The 12,609-nt window shown below is 38.6% G+C and overlaps 1 protein-coding gene across 1 annotated transcript in view; it reads left to right on the top strand.

Annotated features, from left to right (window-relative positions):
- Nucleotides 1-12,609, top strand: part of KLF7 (KLF transcription factor 7) — a 215,671-nt gene that overhangs the window by 119,956 nt on the left and 83,106 nt on the right. The window contains exon 2 of the mRNA XM_089671169.1: nt 11,856-12,468. Within this exon, the coding sequence (XP_089527295.1) occupies nt 11,856-12,468 (613 nt within the window). The remainder of the gene's footprint in view (nt 1-11,855; nt 12,469-12,609) is intronic.

Here is a 12,609-nt window from a genome sequence, read left to right as displayed (position 1 = left end):
TGAATTGAACAAGCTGAAGTTAGAAGCGGTTTGGTTACTATGCACAGAAGCACCAGATTCTGTGTGCTCCAGTTTTAGTAAATCTCCCCCCCCACCCTTCATCTCCTCCCATGCTCACCTCCAGGACGTTCCCTCAGCCTCTCCCATCCTATGGAACTCCCTAATCTGTCTTGCTATCTCCTACTCTGTCCACTTAGATGACCCCTGAAGACCCTTTTTCTCCTTATCCCACCTCCACCTAACAACTGTATTTCCACTTTCTCCATCAGCTCATCCACCAGTTATTACCTTCTGTTTCACTTGATCCTCCCTTTTTAGATTGTAGGCTGTAATGAGCAGGGCCTTATGATTCCTACTGTATTGAATTGCATTGTAACTATGCTGTCTGTCCTCATGTTATAAAACGCTGCGCAAACTGTTGACGCTAAATAAATCTTGAATAATAATAATAACAGCTGTTTAAAAACAAATGGGAACACGGCTGGGCTGCTGGGATATAGGAATTATTTATTTCTCATATTTATAAAGCACAGACATGCTGAGGTTGATTTACTAAAAGAACTGAGAATCTTCAAACAATAAATTACATTACTAGTCTATTCAGTTATCCAATTATTCGAGGCACAAATTCCTGTTTATCTATTTCATCTGCATACGATTAGATAATTTTATTAAAATTTATTGTGTGAAGATCTTCAACTTCTTTAGTAAATTGGCCCAGTAGTGCAGCCATTTACAGGAGCACTCACATTATATTCTAAAAAGGTTTGAATTTCTAGGGGGATTCACTCTGAAGTGCTTTCTATTACCTATTCTAAACCAACCGTACAATATCTGCAACTAAACCCTCTGAAAATAATCTCCATTTATAATGGTGCTTGGGATAGTCATCAATAAAATTGCTTTGAAGTGGAGAATGTTTATGGCCGGATTTGTTATTGTGACCTTTTTCCTTTTTTCTGGAGGTTTTTAGCATTGTATGTGAGCGTGTCAACATAATCTGTCATGACACCTTTTTTTCAGCTTGGATTTCAGTTACAAGAATATTACGGAGTAGTTTTCACATGGCAATTCATTAAAATTTCAGTTCTCACTATGTCAGCTGCTAAATCTCCATCATATTAGACTGGCCCAGGGCAACCATTTTAATAACCACGAAATAGCTTATTTTCCAAAGCGCTTAAACTCAGAGGAAATATATCTACATTTTTCATTGTCTCTAGGCATCCATTATGTTTTATAAAAGCTGTTATTGTCAGTCTGCTAACCATTACCTTAAGTTAATAACATGTTAATTTCTCACGGTATAGCTTCATGCAAACCCCTAATCCAGCTCCGTTTGTCAATAAAAGTAAGGAAAAGTAGCTTTTTTATATGTATATATATATATATATATATATTTATATATATATATACGGTGTATTGAGAAAGTGTGTTAGATAAATTGGTATTCATGGTGCTGTTGTCTGAATTCCACTGAGAAGTTGTTACAGGCTAGTAAAAAGAAATGGGAAGAGAATGAATGTTATCACAGACTTTCAGATATTCCTGGAATGCCTTGCTGCATTTTTTTTTTTTGCCATTTATTGTATACTGGCAAACAGATGCTGTGAGCTCTTAACATCTTAGAGCTAAAGAGAGAATGACAACCGAATTCTAAATGCCGTAAAACGTATTTAACAGTGTACTCGCAATGTTACCCAGGACAAAATGACTTTCTGCTCGGGGAAGTGGCTGGAGAGTGTTTGGTTCTAGGCAGGAGCATTTGCAGTTTGTGAGGAGCAAGTGGAGCACAAACCATTTTACACATCAATTACCTTTATACTATGCGGACATGTTTGTTAGTGTCAGGAAATCTAACAGCTCATGTTCTTTCTTCCGTGATCAGAGGTACTCGGTGAGGAATCACCATCCTTTTAAATGTTGCTTCTTTGATATGTGTTACAGGGCTTTGTTATTAATATTTTGGTAAGATTAGTATATGTAGACAGTGAGCCTACAGTAACTTAGCACGTGTTTATAGCAGGGAAAGATCAATATTTTCTGCAAACTTCTACAGCTTGTGCCATACACATACAGTACCTCTTAACTGTCTGAGATGGGAAAGAGTTGGGTGATTGGAGAGGAGCGCCGTGTTCAGAAAATGTCTCACGTGATGATTTATATAGTTGTTTATTGAAAAGTATACAACATCTTCAATAAACAACTATAAAAATCATCAAGTGAGACATTTTTCTAGACACCGGGTTCTCCTCTCCAATCACCCAAGTGATACCTGCGGTAACGTGCCCATTGTTGTTATCAGAAAGGTAGCAGCCCTAGACCCTGACAGAATCTATCACCTACCACCTACAACTTGGATAAAACCCATTGGAACACCCTGCCACACCCCCAATTACGCAGGTCCTAAGAAATTAATACGCAGAAAATAATTGGGTAAACCCACAAGTCCCTTTTTCTACTAATTCCCCTTCATACTTGCTGTTAAAAAAAAAAAGGTTGGTATACATTAAAGCGGGATTACACATACACCCTATTTAATTCATTTTTAATATTTTAAAAAAACTCACCCATCCACCCATGTCTCCGTGCTTTATTTTGCTGAGAAATCAATTTGAAAATCACCCTCTTAGCATTTCTGGCATTGGCCATCTTGAGTAAGGGCAGATGATCCATGCAGCTTTTACTTCCTGGAATCCATTTGCCCTTAGCTTAGGCAGGCAGGCAGAAGGGTGTGCCTAGTTGAGAAAACCCCTCCTCCCCTTCTGAAGACTTTTGGGATGTATGACATAATTTGCTTAGGCCTGAAAACCAGGAAGTAACTGAAGAAATGTAGAAAAATTAAAACATGCATATACAATATACTTTTCTGTCTATTTACTAATAGCAGCATAAGGATTAACAATAGTCTATGTTGGTTGAGAGAGTGAAGTTCCGCTTTGAGCAATTTGCTTTCCTTTAGCCATGGGTTGAAGGAAAAAAAATTGCTCAATTTAATCCCTCCCATAGAGCTATTGTATTTTGACAGCGGGAGGTTTCCCCGACATTGAAATAGGATTACTGCTATTGATTCAGTGATCGAACAAAATAAACTCAGCAGGCTGGTTGAGCTGAAGTCGATCAATAGAACAACTTCAATACAACCAGCCTGCCCATAGATGGATCGAAATTTGTCTGGTTTCTGCTGAACCAGCTGAATTTCTATCCATCTACAGTGCATCCAGAAAGTATTCACAGCGCTTAACTTTTACCACATTTTGTTATGTTACATCCTTATTCTAAAATTGATTACATAAATTTTTTTCCTCAACATTCTATAAACAATACCCCGTAATGACAGCATGAAAGAAGTTCATTTTGAAATCTTTGCAATTTATTAAAAATAAAAAACTAAAAATAAAACACATGTACATAAGTATTCACAGCCTTTGCTCAATACTTTGTTGAAGCCCCTTTAGCACCAATTACAGCCTTAAGACGTTTTGAGTATGATGCTACAAGTTTGGCTCACCTATTTATGGGCAATTTCTCCCATTCTTCTTTGCAGTACCTCTCAAGCTCCATCAGTTGGATTGGGAGAGTCGGTGCACAGCCATTTTTAGATCACCCCAATCGGGTTCCAGTCTGGGCTCTGGCTGGGCCTCTTCAGGACATTCACAGAGTTGGCCCATAGCCACTCCTTTGTTATGTGGGCTGTGTGCTTAGGGTCATTGTCCTGTTGAAAGATGAACCGTCGCCAAGGTCCATAGCGCACTGGAACAGGTTTTCATCAAGTATGTCTCTGTACATTGCTGCATTCATCTTTCCTTTGATCCTGACTAGTCTCCCAGTTCCTGCCGCTAAAAAACATGCCCACCACATGATGCTACCACCACCATGCTTCACTGTAGGGATATTATTGGCCAGGTGGTGAGCGGCGCCTGTTTTCAAGGCTTGTTTCATCAGTCCAGAGAGTTTTGTTTCTCATGATCTGAGAGTCCCTCGGGTGCCTTTTGGCAAACTCCAGGTGGGCTGCCATTTACCTTTTACTGCGGAGTGGCTTCCGTCTGGCTACTCCATTATACAGGCCTGAATGGTGGAGAGCTGCAGAGATGGTTGTTCTTCTGGAAGGTTCTCCTCTCTCCTTAGAGAAATGCTGGAGCTCTTTCAGAGTGAACATCGGGTGCTTCGTTACCTCCCTGGCTAAGGCCCTTCTCTCTCGATCGCTCATTTTGGCCAGTCAGCCTGCTCTAGGAAGATTCATGGTGGTTCCAAACCTCTTCCACTTATGGATGATGGAGGCCACTGTGCTCATTGGGACCTTTAAAGAAATTTTTTTGTACCGTTCCTTAGATCTGTGCCTTGATACGATCCTGTCTCTGAGGTCTACGGACAATTCCTTGGACTTCATGGCTTGGTTTGTGCTCTGACATGCACTGTTAACTGTGGGACCTTATATAGACAGGTTATCCCTTTCCTAATCATGTCCAATCAACTGAATTTCCCACAGGTGGACTCCAATCATGTTGTGGAAACATCTCAAGGATGCACCAGAGCTCAATTTTCAGTGTCATGGAAAAGACTGTGAATACTTGTGTACATGTTTTTTTTTTGTTTTTATTTTTAATACATTGCAAAGATTTCAAAATTAACTTCTTTCATGTCGTCATTATGGGGTATTGTTTGTAGAATATTAAGGAAAAAATGAATTTAATCCATTTTGGAATAAGGCTTTAACATAACAAAATGTGGCAAAAGTTAAGCACTGTCAATATTTTCTGGATACATTGTATACAGTTGCTGGCTTTAGAATTTGGAGGATGGGTTAAAGGTTTAGCTTTGTAGAATAGTTTTGGTATTTAAGCCTTTCGCTGCCAAGTCCATACATCATACGGACCCGACAGCAGGGGGCTCTATACACAATCCAGTTTCTGCAGCCACCGGGATTGTATCCAGGCACTGCTTGCCCATCTGTGGGCCCAGGGAGCGCCATGGCGGGTGCTGAAAGGTGGAGGGGAAAGAAGAGAGCAGACGAACATCACTTTTGGGTCACAACTGTCACTTTCCATGTCTAGAATTGCTGGGCAGAGATGCATTGCAATACGACAGGGTCTTTTAGACCCTGCATGTCTCAAGAGAACTTGTCATCAAAAATGATCACATAGGGGACTTTGTGCCCCCCTATGTGATGAAAATATAGTTACATAAAGTTGAGAAAAAAATTTTTTTGCAAAAAAGTAAAGTTACACCCAAGCACATAACATTCTCCCTAAAACATATACAAACGTAAATGCATGCTTTGGGGTGCCTACACATGAAAACATAGATGGCGATACACATGTTACATATCGCCATACAAAACCTCCTCTGCAACACTAAACTGATGACCTATAGGGGCTTTTGAAGGGTCGCCTATAAAAAATATAGGGTACTAAAGTTTGTTGCCATTTTGATAAGTGCACACAAAATTGATGTTGTGCATGTTGGGTATCTATTTACTTGGCGCAACCTTGTCTTTTATATTTTACCAAAAATGTGCGTAATGTATTGTGTTTGTTTTCCTTACAAGTCACTTTAGTTTTTTTTTTTTTTTAATTGTACATTTTCATTAAGGGCCAAAGCCCAAATTTTAAAACAGTACACAATTTCAGCAGAAACACAACGTGTATAAACATCACAATGACAGAAGTCTATCATCGGCTCAGAAATAAACAAGGTCAAGAAAAGCATGAACATATATAAACAGCATGTCATTCAGTATTCTTTAAAATCATGAAACGTTATAAGCCTGCATATCTTCAGACTTCAGTAAATTGCAATATTAGTCAAAGGCATGATATATATACAGTGAGGAACAGAAGTATTTGAACACCCTGCGATTTTGCAAGTTCTCCCACTTAGAAATCATGGAGGGGTCTGAAATTCACATTGTAGGTGCATTTCCACTTTGAGAGACAGAATTAAAAAAAAATTCAGGAAATCACATTGTATGATTTTTAAAGAATTTATTTGTCTTGCACTGCTGAACATAAGTATTTGAACACCTGAGAAAATCAGTGTTAATATTTGGTACAGAAGCCTTTGTTTGCAATTACAGAGGTGAAATGTTCCCTGTAGTTCTCCATGATTTCTAAGTGGGAGAACTTACAAAATCGCAGGGTGTTCAAATACTTCTGTTCCTTACTGTATAATATAGAATCCAGACTATATGAGATGAGATGATAAAGGAGGGGATGAAGTGGATTTACCAAAAGGGGAATGATCCCAAGTCCCACAAATGGAGTGGAAAATACCAAAATGCTCACCCACTACGGCTGTAAGATATTGCATTTCCCTTATTTCAGAGATCGCTCCTATGAGATGGTCTTGTGATGGTGTACCTACTGACTTCCAAAAATGCAGTATCACCCTTCTAGCAGATGTCAAAATTTGTAGTCTTAACAGTTTAGATGGTTTGGGAATACCCCTAAAGGGTAAACCCAGAAGATAATGAAGTGGGTCTAGGGGCAGGGCAACATTAAGTACTTGTTTCAATACCCTTTGAACCATAACCCAATATCCCACGATCCTCAGGCAGAACCAAAAGATGTGTGACAGTGTACTCACTCCATCCACACATCTCCAGCATCTATCAGATAAACTTGGGCTAATTGCATGGAGTACCACGGGAGTCTTATACCAATGCATCAACACCTTATATATATTTTCTTTGTATACAACACAGCTAGAGGACTTGGCAGCAGAATCCCATATCGCCTGCAAACACTTTAAAAAAGTTGAACACTGAAGTTCTTTTTCCTACCTCTTCATATATCTATGTGGCTTCTCAGCTATATGTTCCCTATTAAAAACTTTAGTGTGTTTTTTACGGAGATATTGTGTTTCCTATTATTTTCCTGCAGTAATATCGTGTGACATAAAAAATCTGAACTACAGCTATTTTATTCTCTAGGGTATCTGCTTTCAGAAAATATACAATATTTGGGGGGGTTGCGTAATCTTCAGGCCTAAAATGATTTTTTATATGTGTGTGCAAAAAAATGCAAAAACTGCTCTGGCAGCAAAAGAGTTAAACGATGCCTTTTCTTTCTTTGACAAGTTCTATAACTCTAGACCACAATAGAGCACGAAGGTGTAGTTTATGTGGCTAAATGTCCTTGCCCTTATTTGTATGTTGGAAAAACGATCTGCCAATTTAGAAGCAGGTACTGGAACATGTGAATGACAGCATTTTGAAGAAAGACAGACCAATAGCCAGGCATATCTGGGAAAAACATAATGGTAAATCAGAATATCTATCTTTTTGGGCAGTGCAACAAGCCAAATTAGTTGACATTGATGTGTTGACATATGTTTGAATGCTTCTTTGTGTATATATGTTTTGTGTATATATATATACTGTATATGTGGTTACCTGATATTGTGGTTGAGATATGGCAGAATATGTGGTAATTGGTATGCTTCTAATATATCCAAGTTGCATATTAGTGCAAATAGGACCATTTGTATATGTGATACAGATATAGCTGATATTTGGGATATGGACTCTATAAGGATATCTCATTGTACTTTATATTTCCTGATTATAGCACATCTGTATTGGATATACACATTGAGTTTTGATAAATTATGTCAAGTGTCATTGATAGACGACTCTGCTCGTGGCATAGGAAATGTGAAGGAAGAGCATGGGTTTGAATATCTGTGTTAAATATACAATAACCTTCCCCTTTATGGGATCGCATAGTTATATGTGTGTACATGTTCATCCTGGTCAGTATGAGAAGGCAGAGTATTCTATTTAGGTGCTTGGTGGTTTTCTCCTTCTCCACAAGATCGCGCTGTTGTGCAGTATAGCACATGCACGACGTCAGTGCCTAATGACATCATGATGCACGGACCTAGCATGATGACTCAATCACATCAATGGACACGGTGGCCATTTTGGTCCCTGGATATTATATATAGAAGACCTACACATGCCAGCCATTTTTTGAACCATGTGTTTTTTTGCTTGTTCACACTGTTGGGTGCACAGTTAGATTATGATTTATTACTCCCGATGAAGCTCCATCATAGGAGCGAAACATGTTGAGTTTGATTCAGCTTTGTTTTGTTTTTGTTTTTTTGAGCACCTATTTTAGCACTTATTTTTGAATTATATATGGAATAGAGGATTGGGATCAAACAATTGTACCTAGATCCTGGATGTTAATAGGGATAATATAATTGCATTTTGATGCTAATTTATGCATGGTCAATTTTGGAATGAGACAATATTAGCTATATGTATGGGTGGCTTACAGGTTTCAGCATTTAGAGCTAGAAGACCATTCCCCTTTCCCTATTAGCAATAGACTGGTAGTATGAGTCTTTAGTAGGGACATGTTACCTGTTCCAATTGTGACAGACTTAAATGCATTAGTTAAAGGTGACCATATCCATTGCTTTGTATTGGCTGTAAATTATTTCTATCAGATTATACACATGCCAAACACAATGTGGAAGGTCAATATATATATTAAAAGGCATTATTAGCAACTGGTGGGAAAATCATTTATTTCCCACAGATGTACTTTACACCAGGTTGGAGATATCAATATACTTGTTCTCCTTCTCCATGTTGGTGTCCATTGCATTTAGCATAAGATTGTCTTTTCATCTTGTATAAGATTTGTGGGAATTTTTTTTATTCCCTATAGATGCATTTTAAATCAGTCTTGAGTTATTGACATACATGCTCTCCTTATGCAGATGTTTATAACATTTAGGAGAAGATAGCTTTTCTTTCTCTGATAAGATTTGGAGGAAAAATAGCAATGTTGGTTTGACCTCTATCTTTAGCAAAATTGACACATATAGGATCCTTTTTTGTTTACAAAAATCCTAACTATAGATTAGATAATATGTCTTTTCCACTGGCCCTTTGTGCGTGGGTATACCCCCATTCTTAAATGAGGGACAGTTGGGAACTATGCATGGATTCTGCTGAAGGATGGGATGAGAGGCATAACCCGTGGGCCCTTTACACCCTTTATGAAGACAGAAATGTATAGCCATCTATCTATCTATCTATCTATCTATCTATCTATCTATCTATCTATCTTATTTTTTTTTTTTTAGTTCAGCTTTAGGCAAACAGCTAAATACACAGTTATATGTATATGGGGAGTCCTCTGTTTATGGCAGTTTCTCTGCTGCAGTTAGGCAACACAGTTAGGTAATCACCCTGTCTCCAGTTGATAGTGAGTGATATTAGTAAAGGAGAAGCAATAGACTGATGAGGTGATCTTTCTGCTCTCTCCTCCTGTCAACACGTTAGTTATTGATAAAGGTGAATGTGGGACACCTGTCCAGGAGGATTACAAAATACCTAAATCAAGTCAAATTCAATCACTTATACTAGTTTTATAGGAACTCGTGCACATGTCTGATTAGGTCCTTACACTGCCTAAGTCAGCGTTTGGCAGGTATGTTCAGATGTTTCCAATCTGCCGCAGACAGGAAGCCTGTACAATTACAGGCTGACACTGACCATGACTGCCTGCGAGGGTTGGTATATAATTGTACATGGCGCAATAACCTGGGGCTAGTGATGGATGTGCGCTTCTGAAAGCAGCCAGTTTGTGTCCAATGGTGCACACCCATCCCTAACCGCACGTAATCTCTCCATGTATGATTTTTTTTTTAACAGATGAATAAGTGCTTTCATTTTTTTAATATCTGACTGGAGTTCAGGTTTAAGGAAAGACATGTAATATTAAACCATGGAATAGGCTGGCTCTAGTATTGACAAACAGAAGAGGAAAGCTCTATACAGATAACTGCATCAGGCTCCCCGACATGTTAGTCTAACATATTGTATGCATTGTGGCATATGGATATGATTATCATGAGAATTGTCACTGGTTGCAGTTTCTTTATTATGCGGGACACATTGTCACATGATCAAATTTAACATTTTTAAAGGCTTTTCAGTATAACTTGAAGCTAACATTTATCCATGTAAACATAGTTATGATATAAAAATAAAAATAGTTCTAATATAAAATAAAAGTTTTACACCAAGTTAGGGTTTGTTGGAAATTACTTCTACAGTAATGCTGTAAGTACTTTGATGTCTAATATGCTCTAAAATGGAAGAAGGCCTTGGAGTGATGACCACATTTTACTCTACAATTTTTAAAATAAACATTCGGAATGAGACTGTTCCAGAGAACTACAGAGGCTGCATAAAGTAGGATGTTTATTACAGATGCCAACATTTTCTAATAATTTCCAGAGAAGCTCTGCTTCTCAGTGAACATTTCAAAGTATATGCACATCACAGTAGAACCTGATTCATGAATACAGAAGCTGCATTAGCTTCACCAGCAAGTCCACTTGTGTTAGGGCCAGGAGGAAACTTCAGGTTCACTGTACATATGACAGAGTTTCCTATCTATTTATATTTACTTTTACAAAATTGTATGATCTAGTTCAGGGGTCTCCAAAATTTTCTATATGAAGGCCACATTGTATATTTTACAAATATTTTTGGGCAGAAACAAAATCAGTTTTATAAATGAATGAATGAAGTTGAAATTAATATATTTTACCTTGAACTTTTTTCGTAATCAACATGATATGATTTAGAACAAGAGTAAGAACTTGAGTAAAACAAAGCAAAGAAATTTCAAATAAACTTTATAGCATTAGAATGCTCCCTTATGATGGGGACTCTCACGTAAGGGTAACTCTGATCAGGACCTGGATATAAGGGGGGCTCTGATGGGGGCTCTCATGTAAGGGGGTCTCTGATGTAAGGGGGACAACATGATTGGTCATTAGGATGATGGCAGTCTTAACAACCGATGACAGTACAATGACAGCACAGATAGGGGAACCTGTGCTGGAGAATGGAAGGGAGGAGAGTTGTGGTTGTTGTGAATTAATTGAGACTATAGACTGACCTAAAGGACCTCTTTGAGACCTTGTGTGAGAGGCCACTAACCCTAGCTGCGGACCAGATAGAGTTTTGCAGCTGGATTTGGCTCATGGGCCATAGTTTAGGGACCCCTAATCTAGTTGAATGCAATGATATCATAGCACTGAATGTAATGAAGTAATTGTTACAACCAATCAGAATTCGTGTTTGATTCTTCCATAAAGTTGAAACCTGATTGTTATTGCTATTGTCAACGGCTTTTCTCTTGTTTTAACACATCAACCTCACAATTTTCATTTGCCTTTCCAAAAAATTTCTGTAATGGAGTGTATTTAGAAAGTGAATCTGACATTCAGCAAACATTCGCTGCAGGTGAATCAATCACTCTAATTTCAATTACATGCACCAGCAAGATACATCTGTGTGCCTAACACACACTTTTTAATGCTCATTATATAGTAGATTAATGTGTTGCATTAAGGCAGCCCATTAATTTAAGTGTGCTCTTTAAAGACATAACACACCAAAAAGTGCACTTTCGGCAGCACGGTGCACTGTAATGCACAGTAATGTGTTACCCCCACTTTGAAGTTTGCTACTACATAGGTGCACTGGAATGGTGTGTTGGGGTGCCATTCAGCATACGTTGCACCACATCACACCAACAAGCATACCTATTGCAGTAACATGCGCATGTTACTGCAGTGCACTGATGAATAGACCGTAAAATGGGAAAGGCTTACACTGCTTCTGAACTACCAAAAATGTTTGTGTTAAAAGTGATACATTTTAATTTCCTTACAGATACAGTCACTTTACTGTTTTGCTGTGTAATATAGGATGGCCCATGAAACGTCGTTGATGGTTGGGTTATTTGGTGACATGGAATGTAATTATTTTCTGTCAGAATTACTGTGTTAGTGAAGTCTTCCTTTTGTTCTTTCCATAGACCTGCCTGGAGCTGGAACGGTATTTACAGACCGAACCAAAGAAGATATCAGAAGCATTTGGGGAGGATTTAGACTGTTTCTTAAACAGCTCCATTCCTCAAGGTACAGATGGTTGTTCCCGTAAACTAGATCCAATTATAATTCCTGTGGACATCAGCACATACGAGAAGCGCCCTAGTATAGATATTTTACTATCACAAGACAAACTTTTGTCAGAGACCTGTGTAAGCCTACAGCCTGCAAGCTCCTCTACAGAGTGTTACACATCAGTAAACCAGGCACAGCTTAATGCCGTTACATCCCTAACACCACCATCTTCCCCAGAACTCAGCCGGCACCTTGTCAAAACCCCACAGTCCCTCACTGCTTTGGATGGAACTGTGACATTAAAACTGGTTGCAAAAAAGGCATCTTTGAGCTCTGGAAAGGCCATGGAATCCTCGTCAACTGCCATTACATCAAAATGTGGGCTAAGTGACAATGAACAGTCGGGAAATGCAGGAGAAGCCTCACCTGAAAATAAGAAGAGAGTTCACCGGTGCCAGTTTAATGGCTGCAGGAAGGTCTACACGAAGAGTTCTCACTTAAAGGCCCACCAGAGGACGCATACAGGTATACATGTTCCCTTAAAATGTATCTTAAGCTATTTATTTTTTCTCATTCTGGATAAATTGGGGAAGGGTTAAAACCTCTGCTAGTTTTTTATTGCTGTCTGTGTCTCTGTTTTGGAGTTTCACCCTCTTTATTGGTCCT

This window comes from Staurois parvus, unplaced genomic scaffold (genome assembly GCF_062004578.1).
Source record: "Staurois parvus isolate SC_StPar_1 unplaced genomic scaffold, SC_StPar_1.0 ptg000011l, whole genome shotgun sequence".
NCBI lineage: Eukaryota > Metazoa > Chordata > Amphibia > Anura > Ranidae > Staurois > Staurois parvus.
Note: the sequence above shows the minus strand (reverse complement) of the source record. Positions and strands in the feature narration are given on the sequence as shown.